The following is a 22,123-nucleotide window of genomic DNA, read 5'->3' as shown; positions in this document are numbered from 1 at the left end:
GAGAAGGAGGGGGGGGGGAAGAGAGAAGGAGGAGGGGAAGAGAGAAGGAAGGGGGGGGAAGAGAGAAGGAGGGGGGGGAAGAGAGAAGGAGGGGGGGAGGAGAGAGAAGGAGGGGGGGAAGAGAGAAGGAGGGGGGGGAAGAGAGAAGGAGGGGGGGGAAGAGAGAAGGAGGGGGGGAAGAGAGAAGGAGGGGGGGAAGAGAGAGGAGGGGGGGAAGAGAGAAGGAGGGGGGGAAGAGAGAAGGAGGGGGGGAAGAGAGAAGGAGGGGGGGAAGAGAGAAGGAGGGGGGGAAGAGAGAAGGAGGGGGGGGAAGAGAGAAGGAGGGGGGGAAGAGAGAAGGAGGGGGGGGAAGAGAGAAGGAGGGGGGGGAAGAGAGAAGGAGGGGGGGAAGAGAGAAGGAGGGGGGGGAAGAGAGAAGGAGGGGGGGGAAGAGAGAAGGAGGGGGGGAAGAGAGAAGGAGGGGGGGGAAGAGAGAAGGAGGGGGGGGAAGAGAGAAGGAGGGGGGGGAAGAGAGAAGGAGGGGGGGGGAAGAGAGAAGGAGGGGGGGGAAGAGAGAAGGAGGGGGGGAAGAGAGAAGGAGGGGGGGGAAGAGAGAAGGAGGGGGGGAAGAGAGAAGGAGGGGGGGGAAGAGAGAAGGAGGGGGGGGAAGAGAGAAGGAGGGGGGGAGAGAGAAGGAGGGGGGGAGAGAAGGAGGGGGGGAGAGAGAAGGAGGGGGGGGAAGAGAGAAGGAGGGGGGGAAGAGAGAAGGAGGGGGGGAAGAGAGAAGGAGGGGGGGAAGAGAGAAGGAGGGGGGGGAAGAGAGAAGGAGGGGGGGGAAGAGAGAAGGAGGGGGGGGAAGAGAGAAGGAGGGGGGGGAAGAGAGAAGGAGGGGGGGGAAGAGAGAAGGAGGGGGGGGAAGAGAGAAGGAGGGGGGGAAGAGAGAAGGAGGGGGGGGAAGAGAGAAGGAGGGGGGGGAAGAGAGAAGGAGGGGGGGAAGAGAGAAGGAGGGGGGGGAAGAGAGAAGGAGGGGGGGGAAGAGAGAAGGAGGGGGGGGAAGAGAGAAGGAGGGGGGGGGAAGAGAGAAGGAGGGGGGGAAGAGAGAAGGAGGGGGGGGAAGAGAGAAGGAGGGGGGGGAAGAGAGAAGGAGGGGGGGGAAGAGAGAAGGAGGGGGGGGGGAAGAGAGAAGGAGGGGGGGGAAGAGAGAAGGAGGGGGGGAAGAGAGAAGGAGGGGGGGGAAGAGAGAAGGAGGGGGGGGAAGAGAGAAGGAGGGGGGGGAAGAGAGAAGGAGGGGGGGGGAAGAGAGAAGGAGGGGGGAAGAGAGGAGGAGGGGGGGGAAGAGAGGAGGAGGGGGGGGAAGAGAGAAGGAGGGGGGGGAAGAGAGAAGGAGGGGGGGGAAGAGAGAAGGAGGGGGGGAAGAGAGAAGAGGAGGGGGGGAAGAGAGAAGGAGGGGGGGAAGAGAGAAGGAGGGGGGGGAAGAGAGAAGGAGGGGGGGGAAGAGAGAAGGAGGGGGGGAAGAGAGAAGGAGGGGGGGGAAGAGAGAAGGAGGGGGGGAAGAGAGAAGGAGGGGGGGGGAAGAGAGAAGGAGGGGGGGGAAGAGAGAAGGAGGGGGGGGAGAGAGGAAGGAGGGGGGGGAAGAGAGAAGGAGGGGGGGGGAAGAGAGAGGAGGGGGGGAGAAGAGAAGGGGGGGGGGAAGAGAGAAGGAGGGGGGGGGAAGAGAGAAGGAGGGGGGGGAGAGAGAGAAAGAGAGAAGGAGGGGGGGGGGAAGAGAGAAGGAGGGGGGGAAGAGAGAAGGAGGGGGGGAAGAGAGAAGGAGGGGGGAAGAGAGAAGGAGGGGGGGGGAAGAGAGAAGGAGGGGGGGGAAGAGAGAAGGAGGGGGGGAAGAGAGAAGGAGGGGGGGGGAAGAGAGAAGGAGGGGGGGGGAAGAGAGAAGGAGGGGGGGGGGGAAGAGAGAAGGAGGGGGGGGGGAAGAGAGAAGGAGGGGGGGGAAGAGAGAAGGGGGGGGGAGAAGAGAAGGAGGGGGGGGAAGAGAGAAGAAGGGGGGGGGAAGAGAGAAGGAGGGGGGGGGAAGAGAGAAGGAGGGGGGGGAAGAGAGAAGGAGGGGGGGGAAGAGAGAAGGAGGGGGGGGAAGAGAGAAGGAGGGGGGGGAAGAGAGAAGGAGGGGGGGGAAGAGAGAAGGAGGGGGGGGAAGAGAGAAGGAGGGGGGGGAAGAGAGAAGGAGGGGGGGGAAGAGAGAAGGAGGGGGGGAAGAGAGAAGGAGGGGGGGGAAGAGAGAAGGAGGGGGGGGAAGAGAGAAGGAGGGGGGGGAAGAGAGAAGGAGGGGGGGAAGAGAGAAGGAGGGGGGGAAGAGAGAAGGAGGGGGGGAAGAGAGAAGGAGGGGGGGAAGAGAGAAGGAGGGGGGGAAGAGAGAAGGAGGGGGGGAAGAGAGAAGGAGGGGGGGAAGAGAGAAGGAGGGGGGGGAAGAGAGAAGGAGGGGGGGAAGAGAGAAGGAGGGGGGGGAAGAGAGAAGGAGGGGGGGGAAGAGAGAAGGAGGGGGGGAAGAGAGAAGGAGGGGGGAAGAGAGAAGGAGGGGGGAAGAGAGAAGGAGGGGGGAAGAGAGAAGGAGGGGGGGAAGAGAGAAGGAGGGGGGGAAGAGAGAAGGAGGGGGGGAAGAGAGAAGGAGGGGGGGGAAGAGAGAAGGAGGGGGGGGAAGAGAGAAGGAGGGGGGGGAAGAGAGAAGGAGGGGGGGAAGAGAGAAGGAGGGGGGGGAAGAGAGAAGGAGGGGGGGAAGAGAGAAGGAGGGGGGGGAAGAGAGAAGGAGGGGGGGGAAGAGAGAAGGAGGGGGGGGGAAGAGAGAAGGAGGGGGGGGGAAGAGAGAAGGAGGGGGGGGGAAGAGAGAAGGAGGGGGGGGGAAGAGAGAAGGAGGGGGGGGAAGAGAGAAGGAGGGGGGGGAAGAGAGAAGGGAGGGGGGGAAGAGAGAAGGAGGGGGGGGAAGAGAGAAGGAGGGGGGGGAAGAGAGAAGGAGGGGGGGGAAGAGAGAAGGAGGGGGGGGAAGAGAGAAGGAGGGGGGGGAAGAGAGAAGGAGGGGGGGGAAGAGAGAAGGAGGGGGGGGAGAGAGAAGGAGGGGGGGGGAAGAGAGAAGGAGGGGGGGGGAAGAGAGAAGGAGGGGGGGGGAAGAGAGAAGGAGGGGGGGAAGAGAGAAGGAGGGGGGGAAGAGAGAAGGAGGGGGGGAAGAGAGAAGGAGGGGGGGGAAGAGAGAAGGAGGGGGGGGAAGAGAGAAGGAGGGGGGGAAGAGAGAAGGAGGGGGGGAAGAGAGAAGGAGGGGGGGAAGAGAGAAGGAGGGGGGGGAAGAGAGAAGGAGGGGGGGGAAGAGAGAAGGAGGGGGGGGAAGAGAGAAGGAGGGGGGGGAAGAGAGAAGGAGGGGGGGGAAGAGAGAAGGAGGGGGGGGAAGAGAGAAGGAGGGGGGGGAAGAGAGAAGGAGGGGGGGAAGAGAGAAGGAGGGGGGGGGGAAGAGAGAAGGAGGGGGGGGAAGAGAGAAGGAGGGGGGGAAGAGAGAAGGAGGGGGGAAGAGAGAAGGAGGGGGGGAAGAGAGAAGGAGGGGGGGAAGAGAGAAGGAGGGGGGAAGAGAGAAGGAGGGGGGAAGAGAGAAGGAGGGGGGGGAAGAGAGAAGGAGGGGGGGGGGGAAGAGAGAAGGAGGGGGGGAAGAGAGAAGGAGGGAGGGGAGAGAAGGAGGAGGGGGAGAGAGAAGGAAGAGAGGAGAAGGAGAAAAGAAAAAAGACTTGCATTTTTGTAGCGTCTTTCAAGTCCACTGGGCGGCCCCAAAGTGCTTTATTACCAATAAAATACAGTTTAACATCTGTCGTGGGGAAGATGCTTGAAGCTATCATTAAGGAAGAAATAGCGGGACATCTCGATAGGAATAGTGCAATCAAGGAGACGCAACATGGATTCATGAAGGGGAAATCATGTTTAACTAATTTACTGGAATTCTTTGAGGATATAACGAGCATGGTGGATAGAGGTGTACCGATGGATGTGGTGTATTTAGATTTCCAAAAGACATTCGATAAGGTGCCACACAAAAGGTTACTGCAGAAGATAAAGGTACGTGGAGTCAGAAGAAATGTATTAGCATGGATCAAGAATTGGCTGGCTAACAGAAAGCAGAGTCGGGATAAATGGGTCCTTTTCGGGTTGGAAATCGGTGGTTAGTGGTGTGCCACAGGGATCGGTGCTGGGACCACAACTGTTTACAATATACACAGATGACCTGGAAGAGGGGACAGTGTAGTGTAACAAAATTTGCAGATGACACAAAGATTAGTGGGAAAGCGGGTTGTGTAGAGGACACAGAGAGGCTGCAGAGATTTAGATAGGTTAAGCGAATGGGCTAAGGTTTGGCAGATGGAATACAATGTCGGAACATGTGAGGTCCATCCACCTTGGGGGAAAAAAAAAAAAACAGTAAAAGGGATTATTATTTGAATGGGGAGAAATTACAACATGCTGCGGTGCAGAGGGACCTGGGGGTCCTTGTGCATGAATCCCAAAAAGTTAGTTTGCAGGTGCAGCAGGTAATCAGGAAGGTGAATGGAATGTTGGCCTTCATTGCGAGAGGGATGGAGTACAAAAGCAGGGAAGTCCTGCTGCAACTGTACAGGGTATTGGTGAGGCCGCACCTGGAGTACTGCATGCAGTTTTGGTCACCTTACTTAAGGAAGGACATACTAGCCTTGGAGGGGGTACAGAGACGATTCACTAGGCTGATTCTGGAGATGAGGGGGTTACCTTATGATGATAGATTGAGTAGACTGGGTCTTTACTCGTTGGAGTTCAGAAAGATGAGGGGTGATCTTATAGAAACATTTAAAATAATGAAAGGGATAGACAAGATAGAGGCAGAGAGGTTGTTTCCACTGGTCGGGGAGACTAGAACTAGGGGGCACAGCCTCAAAATACTGGGGAGCCAATTTAAAACCGAGTTGAGAAGGAATTTCTTCTCCCAGAGGGTTGTGAATCTGTGGAATTCTCTGCCCAAGGAAGCAGTTGAGGCTAGCTCATTGAATGTATTCAAATCACAGATAGATGGACTTTTAACCAATAAGGGAATTAAGGGTTACGGGGAGAGGGCAGGTAAGTGGAGCTGAGTCCACGGCCAGATCTTGTTGAATGGCGGAGCAGGCTCGAGGGGCTAGATGGCCAACTCCTGTTCCTAATTCTTATGTTCTTCTTTGAGGTGTAGTCACTGTTGTAAACACAGCAGCCAATTTGCACATAGTAGGGTCCCACAAACAGCAATATGATAATGAGCAGATAAACTGTTTTAGATGTTGACTGAAGGATAAATATTCTGGGGATAACTCTCCTGCTCTTCTTCGAAATAGTGCCATGGGAGTTTTTACGCCCACCTGAGAGAGCGGAGAGAGCAGACGGGGTCTCAGTTTAACGTCTCATCCGAAAGACAGCACCTCCAACAGTACAGCGCTCCCTCAGCACTGCACTGGAGTGTCAGCCTAGGATTTGCGCTCAAGTCTCTGGAGTGGGATTCGAACTCGAACCTGAACTTACAAACTTCTGACTCAGAGTGCTACCAACTGAGCCACAGCTGACATATATCCTGTTAGTTCATGGATCAGGTCAGACACACCCTGGAATGTCCAGGGAATTAAAAGGAGGAAAGTAGTGAAGGGTTAGAAGATATTTTCCAGGGCTCCATAAATACTGTGCCACCTAACTCGAGAATTACAAGCCTGCTTCCAATATTCACAAGAAAAGGAGTAATTTGAACGGGTAATTATAGGATAGCTAGCCTCAAATCCACAGAAGCTTAATGGCTTTTCCTCATCCTTGACTTGTTTCTGTGGTGACCACTTGGGCCTAGCAGCAGAAAGCAAGCAACACCAATGGCACTGTATCCCAGAAAGTCAATCCGTCCAGATAAGAGAAAACTGGTGAGAGAATATGAAAAATTCCCATATGATAGAGACCTCTCTTGGCCACAAGATGCGAGTGCACCTTCAGATTCTGCTTCAAAATCAGTGTTAGCACCTTTCACCTGCACCACACAAGCCAGAAATGTTCGGTTCAACAACCATACATTTATGTCCTTTAAAATACTGAGTGGCTGGCACCGATTCTAAACAGTCGGTCACGGAAAAGCATTTAACCGCGTTTTTTGGGCTAGGAACAGGGAGAGCCACTTGTGCCGTGACCACATTACATACAAGTGACACACTTCCAACACGATTCTAGTTACTGCATTTACATAGGATGTACGACACAGAAACAGGCCATTCAGCCCAACCAGTTCATGCCGGCGTTCATGCTCCACTCGAGCCTCCTCCCGTCTTTCCTCATCGAAAATCTATCCACATAACCCTTATATGCCACGATTACGTCCATCTGAGCGCGCAGACTGGGTCTCGGTTTAACGTCTCATCCAAAAGACGGCCCCTCCCAACAGCTCCCTCAGAGCTGCACTGGGTATGACAGCCTAGATTTGTGTGCTCAAGTTCCCGCAGTGCGACTTGAACCCACAATCTTGAGTGCGCTACTCACTGAGCCACAGCTGACAAGAGGAAGAGAGCCCGAAGGCATGGGGTTCCATAGCTCTCTCTCTCTCTTCACCAACCAATGTTCCCTTTAAGCTGCGCAGTGCTCTCCTGCACAGCCGGCTCACCTGCTTTTAAAATGGGAAAAACACGCGTGAGGTATTCTGAATGGGCCGTGCATACAAATTTTATTTAAAGGGACCGTTGCACGCCCACCCCCACCCCTCCAATATTTACCCCGTAACCACTATCACCACTGGTATGTCTACCCAAGCTAGTCACATACAGTAGAGTTTGGGGTAACCCACCTAGCAGGAGCTCCGGTGGCCGGTACCACAGGGTCACTACCCTGTTGGTATAGCGATTTGGCTGGCTGTTCTTGGCCAGACTAAACGCTCGAGCTAGGCCAAAGTCGGCCAGTTTCAACACACCATCCCGAGTGATCAGGACGTTGGCTGCTTTCATATCTCGATGCAAGATCTGGAAAAAAAAATGCAAATACAGCGTAAAGCAAAGCAGTTTACACTAGTATTTATTTCTCCAAAAAACAAGATCGTGAGTTGGAATTACTTTGCAATTAGTCCTTAGGCCCTCATTTAAAATGCTGAGCCCTTCATAGCTCAATAATGTTACACAATTTGCCTGTTAAAGACTTGCATTTATATCGCGCCTTTCACAACCAAACGTCTCAAAAGCGCTTTACAGCCAATGAAGTACTTTTGGAGTGCAGTCACTGCAGTAATGTGGGAAACGCGGCAGCCAATTTGTGTACAGCAGGCTCCCACAAACAGCAATGTGATAATGACCAGATAATCTTTGTTATATTGATTGAGGGATAAATATTGGCCAGGACACCGGAGATAATTAAAGACAGCAAGATTTGCGTTTAAGATGCGTTCAGGACTTTGGTTACTTTGAAGTGCAGTGTCACAAACAAATGTGGTAGTCACTTTGCACACAAGAAGAATGAAAGAACTGCACTTGTATAGCACCTTTCACAATCTCAAAAGACATCCCAAAGCGCTTTACAGCCAACGGAGTTCAGACCACTTCATCTATTTTGTTAGTATTAGAAAAGACACCCCATCTTGAAATATTCCCCATTTCCTCAACTCTGACAGCAACCCAACCTAGGTCACCCCATTTCACTGCTTCCCACCTTGTTCCGATGGATGTAGTAGAGCCCATTCAGCAACATCTGCATCACCTTCTTGATTTCTGCCAACGTGAACTTCACATTGGCGTTGCTGAGCAGTCCAGCAAGGTCGTGCTCACAGAAGTCAAATACCAGGAAGATGCTGCCCTTGTAGCGGTTATACTGTGTGGCTGCAGGGATTAAACACAAATAAGCCATCACTGCCCCCTTTTCACCATCACTAGCCCAGGTACAAACCCCCCCCCCACACTTGTTCGGACTGTGAACCAAGCAGGCAGACGAGGGATGGAGCAATCCCAATTTGGGGGCAAAAGCAAAGCTTCGGTGGGGTCTTCCTCACCCAACACTTCACCTGCCATTAGTTAGAAGGGGAGTCACTATCCCTAAGCCTTCAAGCAATGCTCCCTCTGAGCTGCGCTAACGCGCGGCAATCGGGAAGGTACCACGCGCAGGCCGCTCACAAGCTGTCCGCGTTCAAGATACCATGCAGCAAATTCAAAGACACAAAAAAATTGAGGGAACATTGCTTCCAAGCCAATATGGCATTGGGCCCATTTGTAGTGTTTTTTTTAAATAAACGGTAGAAAAAAAAATTCAGCCAACGTCCATGTTTGCTATCCATTGGGGAAAATGCATGACTTCCGGTGAAGACCAAATCACTTTGGCTGCAATGCCACCCATTTTTGAAGCACGAAGACAGGTGCCCACTAAAGGCATCATACTCTGAATCATTTGCAGTTTGAGATGTGAACTCACCTTTAGTGCGGCAGATCTCAATAAGGTTCACCACATTTTCATGCTTCAGCAGTTGCAGGATTTTTATCTCTCTCAGGGCCGTGATGGGAAACTGGCAGAAACATTTGTTAAAAGATTATTTGCACCGCAATTCTGTGTATAACAAAATTATTATACCACAAAATATTAAAAATTTGCCACCAAAGAATAGGAAAAAGCAGATTTTTAGATGAGGACAGGATTTGCATCTCATCTGAACCAAAGACAACACTCAGGAGGCCAGACGCCAATAGAGTACAGTAAAGAGAAAGCAATCACAGGAAGAAAATGGCTCAAGCATCAAATAAAAACAGAAGAATATTTGACTCATTATAATAAATAAAAATCACTGTGGTGGGGTGCGCCAAATAGATCAATTTCTAAAGGACAGCCTGGTGCGATACTGAGCCACATCGAGCAGTAGGATCCAGGGTTGATGCCTGGTCCATCATAAGGTCCAGGGTTGATGCCTGGTCCATCATAAGGTCCAGGGTTGATGCCTGGTCCATCATAAGAAATAGGAGCAGGAGTAGACCATACGGCCCCTCGAGCCTGCGCCACCATTCAATAAGATCATGGCTCCACTTCCTTGCCTGCTCCCCATAACCCCTTATCCTCTTATCGTTTAAGAAACTGTCTATCTCTGTCTTAAATTTATTCAATATCCCAGCTTCCACAGCTCTGAGGCAGCAAATTCCACAGATTTACAACCCTGAGAAGAAAATCCTCTTCATCTATTTTAAACGGGCGGGCCCTTATTCTAAGATCATGCCCTCTAGTTTGAGTCTCCCTCATCAGTGTAAACATCCTCTCTGCATCCACCAAGGGGGGGGGGGGGGGGGGAGAAAGAAGAGAGAGACATCCCGGGGCCAAGGGGGGGGACTGACCCGGGGCAGGGCGGACCTGGGGCCGAGCCGGGGGAGAGAGACCCGGGGCTGAGGGGGGAACTGACCCGGGGCTGAGGGGGGAACTGACCCGGGGCAGGGGGGAAAAAAGAGACCTGGGGCTTGGGGGGGGGGGGGGGGGGGGAACCTGGTTGCGGGGCCAAGGGCAGGGCTCGAAAGCAACTCTCTCAAGTCAATGCTTGGAATTTTGACTCTCGGCAAAAGGCTATTGAGCAACACTGGCTAAGCTCTTGCACATGACCGGCCATTTGGCTGAGGCACCAGAGAGGGGCCAGTGCCCATGATAGCGTACCAACATGAGCCATGGCCTGCAGAAAGAACAGATAGTTTTTTTGAAAGGAAGCTATTTAAGAGACAGCCAATTACTCTTTTAAACCACAGGATTCAGTATACATATATTCATCCATTGTTATTCAGGACTTCAGAGGAGACAACATATCTAGGCTGACTAAACAGCTGAGGCCAATTCACTAAATATATTCAAAAGGGAGTTAGATGAAGTCCTTACTACTCGGGGGATCAAGGGTTATGGCGAGAAAGCAGGAAGGGGGTACTGAAGTTTCATGTTCAGCCATGAACTCATTGAATGGCGGTGCAGGCTAGAAGGGCTGAATGGCCTGCTCCTGCACCTATTTTCTATGTTTCTATGTTTCTATTAGCCAACAGCACATACCCCTTCCTTTTCATTTTCCATCAGAACTTTCTTCAAAGCCACTTTTTTGCCTGTCTGTCGATGGCGAGCTTTAAATACCTCCCTGTAAAACAATCACATCTTCAGTTTAGAAGTTCCAGTGGCCAACAGATTTTCCCAGAATTACAGCCATTTAATCCTATTCCATAGTAAGGGAAATGGGTCAGAAACAGTTACAATTTTGTAAAACGATTCCAATAATCAACATTTGTGTATACTTGATATCTTTATATCGAATAAGCAGCACTTCATTGCAAAACTGGCAAGTGCTTCAGCATCACTGGACATAAAATGCTGTCTTCCACTATCCCAAACCCTCAAGTTATGCCTTCAGAAGCATTTCTTGAAGTTTGACCATAGTTAACCTACCACTGCGAGTGTTATCGACACTTAGTGCTTCTTGCAGGCGGGATCTAGGATCTTGGTTTTTTTTTGAGTCAATTCAATTCTGTACCAGAGACACTGGGCTGAAATTTGCAGTTGGAGGCGTACACTTCCGACCCGGAAAAAAAATCCGAATCTACCTGCGGGCTCCTGGGATTCAGTCTTCGGGTGCTGGGTGTACACCTACATAAAGGCCCATGGATCCCAAGCGGTTTGGAAATGTCCCTGGGATCATGAGGGCTAGCTCCTTCAATCAGAAAGGAGATTTCCTATTCTGCTTATGGAGATTGCATTTACAAACAGAATCTCCATTAGCATATGAATAATAATTTTCACAACTGAAATAAAAATAAACATTACCATTTCCAAAATGATTGAAAAGATGCTTTAATGAAGTAGTTAAAAGACAAATTAAATTTTTTGAAAAATAATTAACATCTTAATTCGGACCAAAATTTACATAAACTAAGTGTTTGCGTGTGAATTTTAATTTTTTTAATTTAACATTTATATTAACCCTTGAAAGCAGGCATCAGGCGCAAGGGTTTTGTGGGCATTTGTTGGGCAAATAGGTCAACTCTACACCAGCGACAATGTTTCGGGGTCGCATGGCCAACCTTGACAGATCGCAAGTTGCCGGTTTACGCGCATGTGGAAACATTGAACCTGCGGGGCCTTTTACAAGGCTTATGCCGGCTTAATCTGTGGGTGCGTCATCACGGAACCTGCGATTTCGGGGCCATTGTATCTGAGGTAGCTGATTAAATTAGGAATTTGCACATTGAGGGCTTATTACATCCTCAGGACATCCCAAAGCATTTCACGATGAAATACTTTTTGAAGTGCAATCAAGGTTTAGTAGGCAAATACGGCCAATTCTGTGCACAGTAAAGAACTACGAACAGCAAATGAGATGAGCCACGTAATTTATTTTTATTGGTGTAGGTGGAGGAAAGTGTGTTGGCAAGGGCAAGCCTGTGCTTTAAACAGTACTATGGGATCTTTCACATCCCCTTCAACAATCAGATAGGGCTTCAGTTTAGCAATCAAACATTTTAATTTTTTTAATAAAAGTATCACTCTCCCAAGCCAGTCAATCAGAGCAATTTACCTCCAAATATGTCTATCCATGACAAAACAACTTGTATTTATATAGCGCCTTTAATGTAATGCAACATCCCAAGGCACTTCACAGAAGCGTTATAAAACATAATTTGACACCGAGTCACATATTAGGGCAGTGACCAAAAGTTTGGTCAGACGTAGGTTTTAAGGAGCATCGGGAAGTAGAGAAGTTTAGGGAGGGAATTCAGGAGTATACAAAGCGCAGGGGTCCCAATAACCCCTGGGGAATACCACTGTAAACTTCCCTCCAGCCTGAAAAACAATCATTCACCACTACTCTCTCGTGGGAAGGGGGCAACAAGGCTCAGAACTCGGGGGCTGTTCAGCCACCCCCCCCCCCCCCCCACCCCACTATGGGTGTCATTTATTCTGCTAGATGGAAATATCCACTTAATCCAGACACCTCCTTGGATTCATATAGCAACTTTAACAGAGTAAAACATATCAAAGTATTTCACAGGAGCGTTATCAAGAAAATGACACCAAGTCACAAGAGTCATAGAGTGGTTACAGCACAGGAGGCTGCCATTCGGCCCATCGAGTCTGTGCCGGCTCTCTGCAAGAGCACATCAAGCTAGTCCCATACCCCTGTCCTTTCCCTGTAGCCCTGCAATTTCTTTTCCTTCAGGTATATTTTTTCCCTTCAGGTATATTACAGTGCTGGAGAGAGGATGTCCAGAAGGGTTCAAGGATAGAATCTATTTGGTTAGAGTTAAGAAACAACAGAGCTGCCATTACACTGCTAGGCGTATTCTAGAAGTCGCCTATCAGTGGGAAGGGTATAGAGGGGCAGATTTGCAGGGAAATTAGAGTAGTGAGAATAAGGGACTTCAATTATCCTAACATAGTCTGGGATAGTAATAATGCAAACAGAGGGTAAAGAATTTCTGAAGTGTATGTTGCTGGATCAACAAGGAAGGCAGAGGGCATGGCTGAGGTACTAAATGAGTACTTTGCATCTGTCTTCACCAAGGAAGATGATGCTGCCAGTCAGTGAAAGAGGATGTAGTTGAGATATTGGATGGAATAAAAATTGATAAAGGAGGTACTAAAAAGGCTGGCTGTACTTAAAGTAGGTAAGTCACCAGGACCAGATGGGATACATCCGAGGATGCAAAGGGAAATAAAGGTGGGAATTGCAGAGGTACCGGCCATAATCTTCCAATCCTCCTTGTATACAGGGGTGGTGCCAGAGGATTGGAGAATTGCAAATGTTACACCCTTGTTCAAAAAAGGGCGCAAGGATAAACACAGCAACTACAAGCCAGTTGGCTTAATCTCAGTTGGGAAACTTTTAGAAACAATAATCCAGGACAAAATTAAGAGCCACTTGGACAAGTGTAGATTAATGAAATGAAGCCAGCATGGATTTGTTAAAGGCAAATCGTGTTTAACTAATTTGATTGAATTTTATGATGCAGTAACAGAGAGGGCTGATGAAGGCAATGCAGTTGACGGTGTGCATGGACTTCCAACAGGCATTTGATAAAAGTACCACATAATAGGCTTCCAGCAAAGTCGAAGCCCATGGAATAAAAGGACAGTGGCAGTATGGCTATGAAACAGGCTAAGTGATAGGAAACAGTAGTGGTGAACAGTTGCTTTTTCAGACTGGAGGAAGTTATACTTTGGTATTCCTCAGGCATCAGTACTAGGACCACTGCTTTTCTTGATATATATTAATGATTTGGACTTGGGTGTACAGGGTACTATTGCAAAATTTGTATATGACACAAAACTTGGAAGTATAGGAGGCTAGGGTTAGACTTCAAGAGGACATAGATAGCCTGGTGGAATGGGCAGACATGTGGCAGATGAAGTTTAATGCAGAAAAGTGCACAGTAATACATTTGTGAGAAGAAGGAGGCAATATAAACTAAAATGGCAAATTCTAAATGGGCTGCAGGAACAGAGACACCTGGGGGTATGTGCATAAATTGTTGAAGGTAGCAGGGCAGGTTGAGAAAGCAATTAAAAAAAACACAGGATACTCAGCTTCAAAATAGAGGCAGAGTACAAAAGCAAGGAAGTTGTGACGAACCTTTATAAAGCACAAGTTCGGCCACAACTGGAGTATTGTGTCCAATGCTGGGCACTGCACTTTAGGAAGGATGTGAAGGCTTTAGAGAGGGTGCAGAAAAAATTTACAAGAATGGATACAGGGATGAGTGATTTCAGTTACATGGATAGACTAGAAAAGTTGGCGTTGTTCTACTTGGAGCAGAGAAGATTGAGAAGAGGTTTGATAGAGGTGTTCAAAATCATGAGGTGTCATGAGAAACTGTTCCTGTAGACAGAAGGGTCAAGAACCAGAGGACACACATAAAAAATGATTGGCAGAAGATCCAAAGGAGACAGCAGGAAAAACTTCTTTACACAGCAAGTGGTTAGTATCGGGTATGCACTGCCTAAAAGGGCAGTGGAGGCAGATTCAATCTTGGCTTTCAAAACAGAATTGGATAAGTACCCGAAGGAAAATAAATTGCAGGGCTACAGGGAAAGGATTGGGACTAGCTGAATCACTCTTGCTGAGAGCTGGTACTGACTCAGCAGGCCCAATTACCTTAGCTGTGACTACACTCCAAAAGTACTTTGAGGCATTAAATAAAAATGCAAGTCTTCTTTCTTAACCATTCTATGATTCTAGGTATTTATCCAATTCCCTTTTGACAGCCACAATTGTATCTGCCTCCACCAGCCTCAGGCAGTGCATTCCAGGTCATAACCAGTCACTTTGTAAAGAAGTTTTTCCTCATATCGCCTAGAATTGATCACAATACTTCGGCCAGGACATATCAGAGCAGGTGACCAGAAGCTTGAGGTAGGTAGGTAGAGACAAATGGGATGAACAAATGTCTGTATTGATGAAAGAGGGAGGGGCCATTGGAAGCACTTCATGGGCTGTAAATGTGCTTTGGGCCGCCCTGAGGGCGCTGTATGAACGCAGCAGCACCCAGGGCAGCAGCTCTGGGAGGTTCTGGAGCTCCTCCCGGGCAGCCCAAGCCAGACAGGCCTAGGCCTCAAGCCTCGCGCACACACAGCCCGGGGCGCCGGCGCGCTGTTCCCCGCCAACCGGCCTCACCCGAAGGTGCCCTGCCCGATCTTCGCCAGCCTCTCGTACTTCAACACCTCGTCGCAGAACTGGAAATCCAACGCTTCACAATACTTGGCCATATCGGCGCTGAGCCGGACACTCATCCCGCCATCCGGGCACCGCGCCATCATCCACTTCCGGGCCTCGCGCTGCACGCTGGGAGAGTCATTTATACCCGCCGCCCACAGCGGCCCCTGCAGGCCCGGCGCTGCAGTGCAGTGAGTGTCTTACACCCGCCGCCCACAGCGGCCCCTGCAGGCCCGGCGCTGCAGTGCAGTGAGTGCCTTACACCCGCCGCCCACAGCGGCCCCTAGAGGCCCGGCGCTGCAGTGCAGTGAGTGCACTACACCCGCCGCCCACAGCGGCCTCTGCAGGCCCGGCGAGGCGCTGCAGCGCAGTGAGTGCTTTACACCCGCCGTCCACAGCTCCCCCTGGCGGCGCAGTGAGCACCAACACTTCATTTGATGCAGGGATACGTTTGGTGATAGGACTTTATTCTTGTCTGTTGGGAAAATTAAGATTTTCAACTCGTCCTTTTATGCATTTCCCCACTGTTTTAGAATCTGCAGTTACCTGTGTATTGCAGCTTTTCATCCAGAGAGGAAACGTTTTTCCTTTGCTGAATTTTATTGAAAACTACTAGTTGCCATTTTTGGCACTTAATTATTTGTCTTCATATTTTTAAACCTAGGAGCTTCAGATAATTTATTATAGAGAAAAAACCCTTCATTAAACGTTAAAATATGCCTGAAATGCTTGAAGGTTAAAAGTTTGCAGGGCTATGGAAAAAAATCAGGGGAGTGGAACTGATTGGATAGCTCTAACACACAGGGGCTGAATGGCCTCCCTCCAAGCTGTATCATTCTATGATTCTAGTGCTCACAGCCTGCCATATTTGGTGGCCAGCAGTGCCAATGAAAACACATAAAGGTGGACATGACACGGCGAGGAATGCTTTACAATGAGATAATGGGATTTTCTGAAGCAATCCTTACTTTAGACTATTTTGATTCTGGGCCAATAAGGTGGCACTGATATAACCCCAACAACAACAACTTGTATTTATTTTGCACCTTTTTAATGTAAGAAAACATCACAAGGCACTTCAAGGTCTCAATTTTAAAATTCTCATCCTTGTTTTCAAATCCCTCCATGGCCTCATCCCTCCCTATCTCTGTAATCTCCTCCTACTCTCCAAGATATCTGCGCTCCTTCAATTCTGGCCTCATGAGCTTCCCTGGTTTTAATCGCTCCGCTATTGGTGGCCATGCCTTCAGCTGCCAAGGCCCTAAGCTCTGGAATTACCTCCTTAAATCTCGCTGCCTCTTTCCTTCTTATAGCTGCTCCTTAAAACTTAACTTTTTGACCAAGCTTTTGGTCATCTGCCCTAATATCACCTTATGTGACTCGGTGTCAAATTTTGTTTGATAATGCTCCTTGGGAAGTGCTACTACTTTAAAGGCGCTATATAAATGCAATTTCTCGTTGTTCACATGATCAGATAAAAGATCCAAAGAAGGCGATATTAGGACATGTGAATAAAAGCTTGGTTAGAAAGGAGTGTCTTAAAGGAGGAGAGAGAGACGGAGAAGTTTAGGGAGCGGGTTCCAGAGCATAGGGCTTTGACAGCTGAAGGCACGGCCGCTATTGGTTGAGCAATTATAATCAGGGACGCTCAAGAGGGCAGAATTAGAGGAGTGCAGATATCTCAGCGGAGGGGGGGCGTGGGCCATGGAGGGATTTGAACAAGAGGTTGGGAACACCAACCACCAGGACAAATACCAGTACAAGTGCCCCCTCAAGAGGAGGACACCACTGTGGCCCAGTCAAACCAAAAGTGTGCGCGTAGAGTATTAGATAATGATCCATCAATGTCCTGGGGTGCTCACTGGTCACAGAAGGCTTCAGGCAAATTGGTGGACACTCACGTGATCTCATGCCAAGGTCACCCGAACAGAACAGCAGCAAGCAGCCGGAGCAACCCCGCCCATCCATCTGACGCATCATGGACCTGCAGGTGGTGGTTTTCACCAGCCTGTACTGAAAGATTGAAGGTACTACAGGTTGAATCTCCCCTTATCCAGAACTCCCTTATCCTGAACCACCCCTCGTCCAGAACCATTCCCGGCCACCGGGTGGCGCATGCGCAGAACTCCAACATGAACAAATTGAACAAATTTAAGTCCTTCCTCGCTGCCGACTCCCGCAATTGCTGGCCTGACCCAGCGATCCACCCCACCCCCCTCCCCCATCGGCGCTATGATCTCTCTGCTGCACGCCCAGCCCCAAGCCAGCCAGGCCCGATATCCCCTCGCTAAGTACCTATACTATCCAATTTAACGTGACCACCCCTCGTCCGGAAAAATCCCTGATCCAGAACAGGCCAGGTCCCGAGTGCTATATATGTAAACCTGTAAATACCTTGTTTAACTACCAGAGGGCTCATCCCCTGGAGTCCTAAGGGATCCCACAATCCCTTGTGAGCACAGGTACTTAAGGAGGCCTCACAGGCTGGCGAGGCACTCTGGAGACCTGCAATAAAAGATTACGGTCACACTTTACTTTGCGCTCACAGTATCTGGTCAGACTCTTTATTCATACACCAGAACTGGCGACGAGATACAGATGACGAACCCCACCGCAACGATGCAGAGAACAGTGGGCAGCCTGGAGAAATTTTTGGAAGGAGATGATTGGGAAACCTTCGTGGAGTGACTCGACCAATACTTCGTGACCAACGAGCTGGAAGGAGAAGCGAATGCTGCCAAACGAAGGCCGATTCTCCTCACCGTCTGCGGGGCACCAACGTATGGCCTCATGAAAAATCTGCTTGCTCCAGCGAAACACACAGAGAAATCGTATGATAATTTGTGCACACTGGTCCTGGAGCATCTTAACCCGAAGGAAAGCATTCTGATGGTGAGGTACCGGTTCTACACATGCAAGAGGTCTGAAGGCCAGGGAGTAGCGAGCTATGTCGCCGAGCTAAGACACTTTGCAGGACATTGTGAATTTGGAGCACATGCTCAGGGACTTCCTTGTACTTGGCATTGGCCATGAAGTAATACTTCGAAAATTTTTGACTGTAGAGACCCCAATCTTGAGTAAAGCCACAGCGATAGCCCAGGCGTTCATCGCCACCAGTGACAATACCAAACAAATCTCTCAGCACACGAGTGCTGCTGCAAGTACTGTGAACAAAGTAATATTGCTTTCGAATTGTAACGTACAGGGCAGGCCTCACATGCCTGCAGCTGCACGTCTGCAGATGTCTCAGAGTCCACCATCAAGGGTGGTGAATGCTAGGCCATTAACACCTTGTTGGCGCTGTGGGGGTGATCATCGTTTTCATTCATGCCACTTCAAAGGGTACGTTTGCAAGGGATGTGGAACAATAGGACACCTCCAACATATGTGCAGGCGAGCTGCAAACCCTGCTCATCTTGCAAACCACCATGTTGCAGAGGAGGACAGATCCACGGCAGATCACGACGAACCAGAGCCTCAGATCGAGGAGGCAGAGGTATATGGGGTGCACACATTTACCACTATGTGACCCCCGATAATGCTGAAGGTTGAATTAAATGGACTCCCTGTGTCAATGGAACTGGACACGGGCAGGAGCCAGTCCATTATGAGCAAAAAGACTTTCGATAAATTGTGGTGCTGCAAAGCCTCAAGGCCAGTCCTGACTCCCATTCGCACTAAACTGAGAACTTACACAAAGGAACTGATTCCTGTAATTGGTGCTACTGTAAAGGTCTCCTACGATGGAGCGGTGCACAAGTTACCACTCTGGGTGGTACCGGGCGATGGTCCCACGCTGCTCGGCAGGAGCTGGCTGAGGAAGATACGCTGGAACTGGGATGACGTCTGTAAGGGGTGGTTTGCAGGGGGTCAGCTTTCCCTTCTGACCTTATATGAGCGGTTCCGAATCGCTCCCACACCCTTGGTTCTAGACACTGGAATTATGAAGGGACTGTGACAGACTTGGACAGACAATCGGTTTCAAGGTAGGAAGCAGGTATGGCTTTATTGTGTTTAAAAAGAAGTAAAAGGCACACCTTTAATAACACACACAGACCAATACACACTGAAGGGTACAACACATTGAATAAATTGTCCAATTACAGTCTGTGGGGAAAAGAATACAGCTTAAACTCTAAATGGAGTAAAGAGGCGAATGCAGATACATTTACACAAGTTATCCCAGCCTCCCTCCCCCAATTCCCCTAACTAACTAAGTTATAGCTCTGTGGGTTCAGGGGCCATGCTCACCAATCCCCTTTTTGACAGTTGCCGGTGAATCGCGGTTTCGGGGTTCGCTGCACTTGGCCTTCTAGGCGAGCCGTACCCCGGTCGGAGGAGAGGACTTCGGACTGCGTAGTCTTCGGTTGGGGTGCGTCCGCTGATGCGGTAAGTTGCGTTTTGGATGTATGGGGTAAGTATCCACTTTTTTTGGTTAGGAATAGTTTAGTTAGTCCCTTTTGGTAATTTCTCACCCGTTGGTTGTTCCGAAGTAGATTGTAGAGTGGAAATAAATGTCGATTCTTCGGTTTTTGCTGAGTTGGTTTTGGTTGGTCGTTTCGCTGGTGGTGGTGGCCCGGGTTTGTCAATTTGGTTGCTGACAACCTTCCATTTCGTGGGCCTCGTGCTCGGTCGGTCCTTGATGATTTCTTGTAGTTTCCTTCACTACTCCATTTCTTCACTCCCCACCTCCTTCTGCTTGTGTCTGTGTCTGTGTTCCAGTCTGTGTTCTGCTGTTCGAGTCTGTGTCCTGCTTTCTGTGTGCTGCTCCTTGCTGGTCTTTCCTTGTAAAAACTGGGGGATAGATATATTCCAAAAAAAGGCTCCGTTATCTCCCATCAAATCTCTTGGGCTCTGTTTAAACTGTACTGTCCACTGATTTTCAAATGTCTCCTTTGTCAGCAGTAACTCGATTAGGGTGTGAGAATGTGCTATCACTGGTTTTGCATTGTTTTAGAATTGTCCAGTTTCTTGACCATGATTTCCATTGTGCTTGATTGGGTAATTCGATTATCTCTTAGAGGGTGAGTAGTTCCCCCAGATAGTCTGGGGTCTTTAATACACGAATTTGGCCCCACCTCCTGTATTTGGTAACTCTTTTTTTTTGCAGCCAAAATGTTGTAGAATCTTAAAATTGATATGCTCCTTCCCATCGATGTTTAGGGTATCTCAAGCTTCTGTAATTTAGGTCCATTTTGAATTCCCTTTCCTATGAGTCCAAACACTTGGGGGGGGGGGGGTCTCCATGAATGCGTCCCCTTTTATCCCCCGCAGGCTTCGTCTGCCCCTTTAAGCTCATTTTAAAAGCCCAGAAAGGGATTCTTCTCCTCTGTAGGGGAAAGGTACCTGGAATCTTTGCGAGATATTGGTAAATTCTACATTCCCCCCTGTGATACCATATCACTTATGGTATCATTCTTCGAGGTGAGCAAAGTTCCTGACTCCCCAGAGATAACCTTCCCCGTAAATTAGCTAAACTAATACCCATAATGCATTACACTTATGCAACATATCCATAGATGCACACTTTTCCTTTTACAGGTACAAACATTTATACCCTCCCAGCTTGGAGGGGGTTCAATCACTACAATTGCATTTCAGCACAGTTACATTTCATTTCAGTTACATTATATTCACCAGCATATAAGCAACGTACAACCATTTTACAGAAGGAAAAAAACATAGATTAAAATTAAACAACATCAATTGGTCTCCTGGTAATGTCGGGATCCTGCCCTTGAGAACTGCTCTCAGGCTGGCTGACACACAAGACAAACTCAAAATAATCACCTAAACATTACTGCAATATTACCCTCAATTCTAAACTAAACCTTAAAATATCCTTAAACTAAAATTAGAGCTATGTACAACCGCCACCTGTCTCCGGGTGACCTGGTTAGTCCCTGTCAGGCCCATGCCTTGTGCGGCCTGATAGCCACCTGGATGCTAGGGTTTCCCCGCAGCTGGTGAGCTGGAGACCCTTGTCTCTGGGACAGCTCGTGGCTACTGCTCCTGTAAGACCCTCACCGCTGGAGGCGGCTGGCTGGTGGTCCCTACTCTGAGTGGCCTCTGTACTTCTGACCTTCGGCCTTTCCTGTCGGGCTGCCCTTCTCCTAGGGTAGAATCGCTGAGGTTCAGATGCCGGTGACCACGGTATCTTTGGCCGTGGTGTACGGAGGGTCCTTCTCAGGGCTTGGGTTACTGGGGGTGCGCCCGAATCCCAAACGATGGGTGAGATAGCCCCTCCAGTACTGCAATTCACCGCCCCTATAGGCACGGTTTCTGAGCCTGCCACATTCCCTGTGGGCCCTCCACCGTCGGGGGTGGCCAACGGAGGGTCCCCGTCCTGAGGACAGTTCACCCCACCCGGCTGCCCTCTGTGCTTGGCTGACCCTGGGTTGTACAGCTTGCACTGGTTGATGTGGAACCACTTAGTACGGCGGGGCAGCTTTATGGCATAGACCATCGGGCTTGCCTTGTCGACAATGCTGTATGGCCCCATATATAATGCTTCAAAAACCCCGACCCGAACATAGTTCCTCACCATGACCTGGTCCCCTATCTCCCATTCGTGGTGTTTGCTGGGTTCTAGCAGCAATCGGTTACTCTGATGCTGTCTGCCCATGTTACTAGCAGCCTGCCAGTGAATCTGTTTGAGGTGTTCAAACAGGTTCCTGACAAACCGGTCCCGGTTCACCTCTCTGAGCTGACCTTCTGTGAGCACCGGGGCTAGGACATGGGGGGGGTCCGCATGATCCGGCCAGTCATGAGCTCGTATGGGGAATACCCGGTGCTCTTTGACTGGCTTGGATCCCCATTAGGACCAATGGTAAGACCTCCACCCACTTTTGGGGTGAGTCTCCCGTTTCCTTCCGCAGCCTTTCTTTAATGGTGCGGTTTAAACGCTCCACAAGACCCGATGACTGTGGATTGTGGGCAACGTGCCATTTCCCCTCAATGCCGAGCACCTTAAGGGTTGCCTGCATTACCTGCCCGGTGAAATGGCTCCCCTGGTCCGACTCCACATACTGTGTGAACACTTCCCTCACTAGAATCTTAGCTGTCCCTAATGCGGTGGCTGCTCGGCAGGGGAAGGCTTCAACCCATTTTGAGAACACGTCCACCAGGACTAGGCAGTATATGTAGCCTCCCTGGGCGGTGGGTAGGGGCCCGATGTGATCAATTTGGATTGACTGCCATGGTCCCTCTACCCTGCTGACGTGTCCTAGGGAGACCTTCCTTTTCTGGGGGTCAGGGTTGTTCGCAGCACACACCAGGCAGTTCGCACAGAACTCGCGAACGTCCTCCCTGAGTCCCGGCCACCATCCTGCCTGTTCCACCCGTTGCCAGGTGGTCTCAGGCCCGGGGTGTCCCGCTCCTGGACCCTCATGGGCCAGTTTTAGGAATTCCCTCTGGTGCTGCTGCAGCACGACCCATTGTCCCTCTTTAAACGGCATGCCT

At 50.0% G+C, this 22,123-nt stretch overlaps 1 protein-coding gene across 1 annotated transcript in view; it reads right to left on the bottom strand.

Moving 5' to 3' along the window:
* The window catches only part of cdk9 (cyclin-dependent kinase 9 (CDC2-related kinase)), a 20,570-nt gene extending 5,791 nt beyond the window's left edge, over positions 1 to 14,779 (bottom strand). The window contains exons 1-5 of the mRNA XM_070863809.1: positions 14,624 to 14,779; positions 10,015 to 10,096; positions 8,419 to 8,509; positions 7,666 to 7,832; positions 6,815 to 6,986 (exon numbers count right to left, since the gene is read on the bottom strand). Of these exons, the coding sequence (XP_070719910.1) occupies positions 6,815 to 6,986; positions 7,666 to 7,832; positions 8,419 to 8,509; positions 10,015 to 10,096; positions 14,624 to 14,766 (655 nt within the window). The 5' untranslated portion in view covers positions 14,767 to 14,779. The remainder of the gene's footprint in view (positions 1 to 6,814; positions 6,987 to 7,665; positions 7,833 to 8,418; positions 8,510 to 10,014; positions 10,097 to 14,623) is intronic.
* Between the last annotated feature and the right edge of the window lie 7,344 nt (positions 14,780 to 22,123).

Source organism: Pristiophorus japonicus, chromosome 20 (assembly GCF_044704955.1).
Source record: "Pristiophorus japonicus isolate sPriJap1 chromosome 20, sPriJap1.hap1, whole genome shotgun sequence".
NCBI classification, from domain to species: Eukaryota; Metazoa; Chordata; class Chondrichthyes; family Pristiophoridae; genus Pristiophorus; species Pristiophorus japonicus.
Note: the sequence above shows the minus strand (reverse complement) of the source record. Positions and strands in the feature narration are given on the sequence as shown.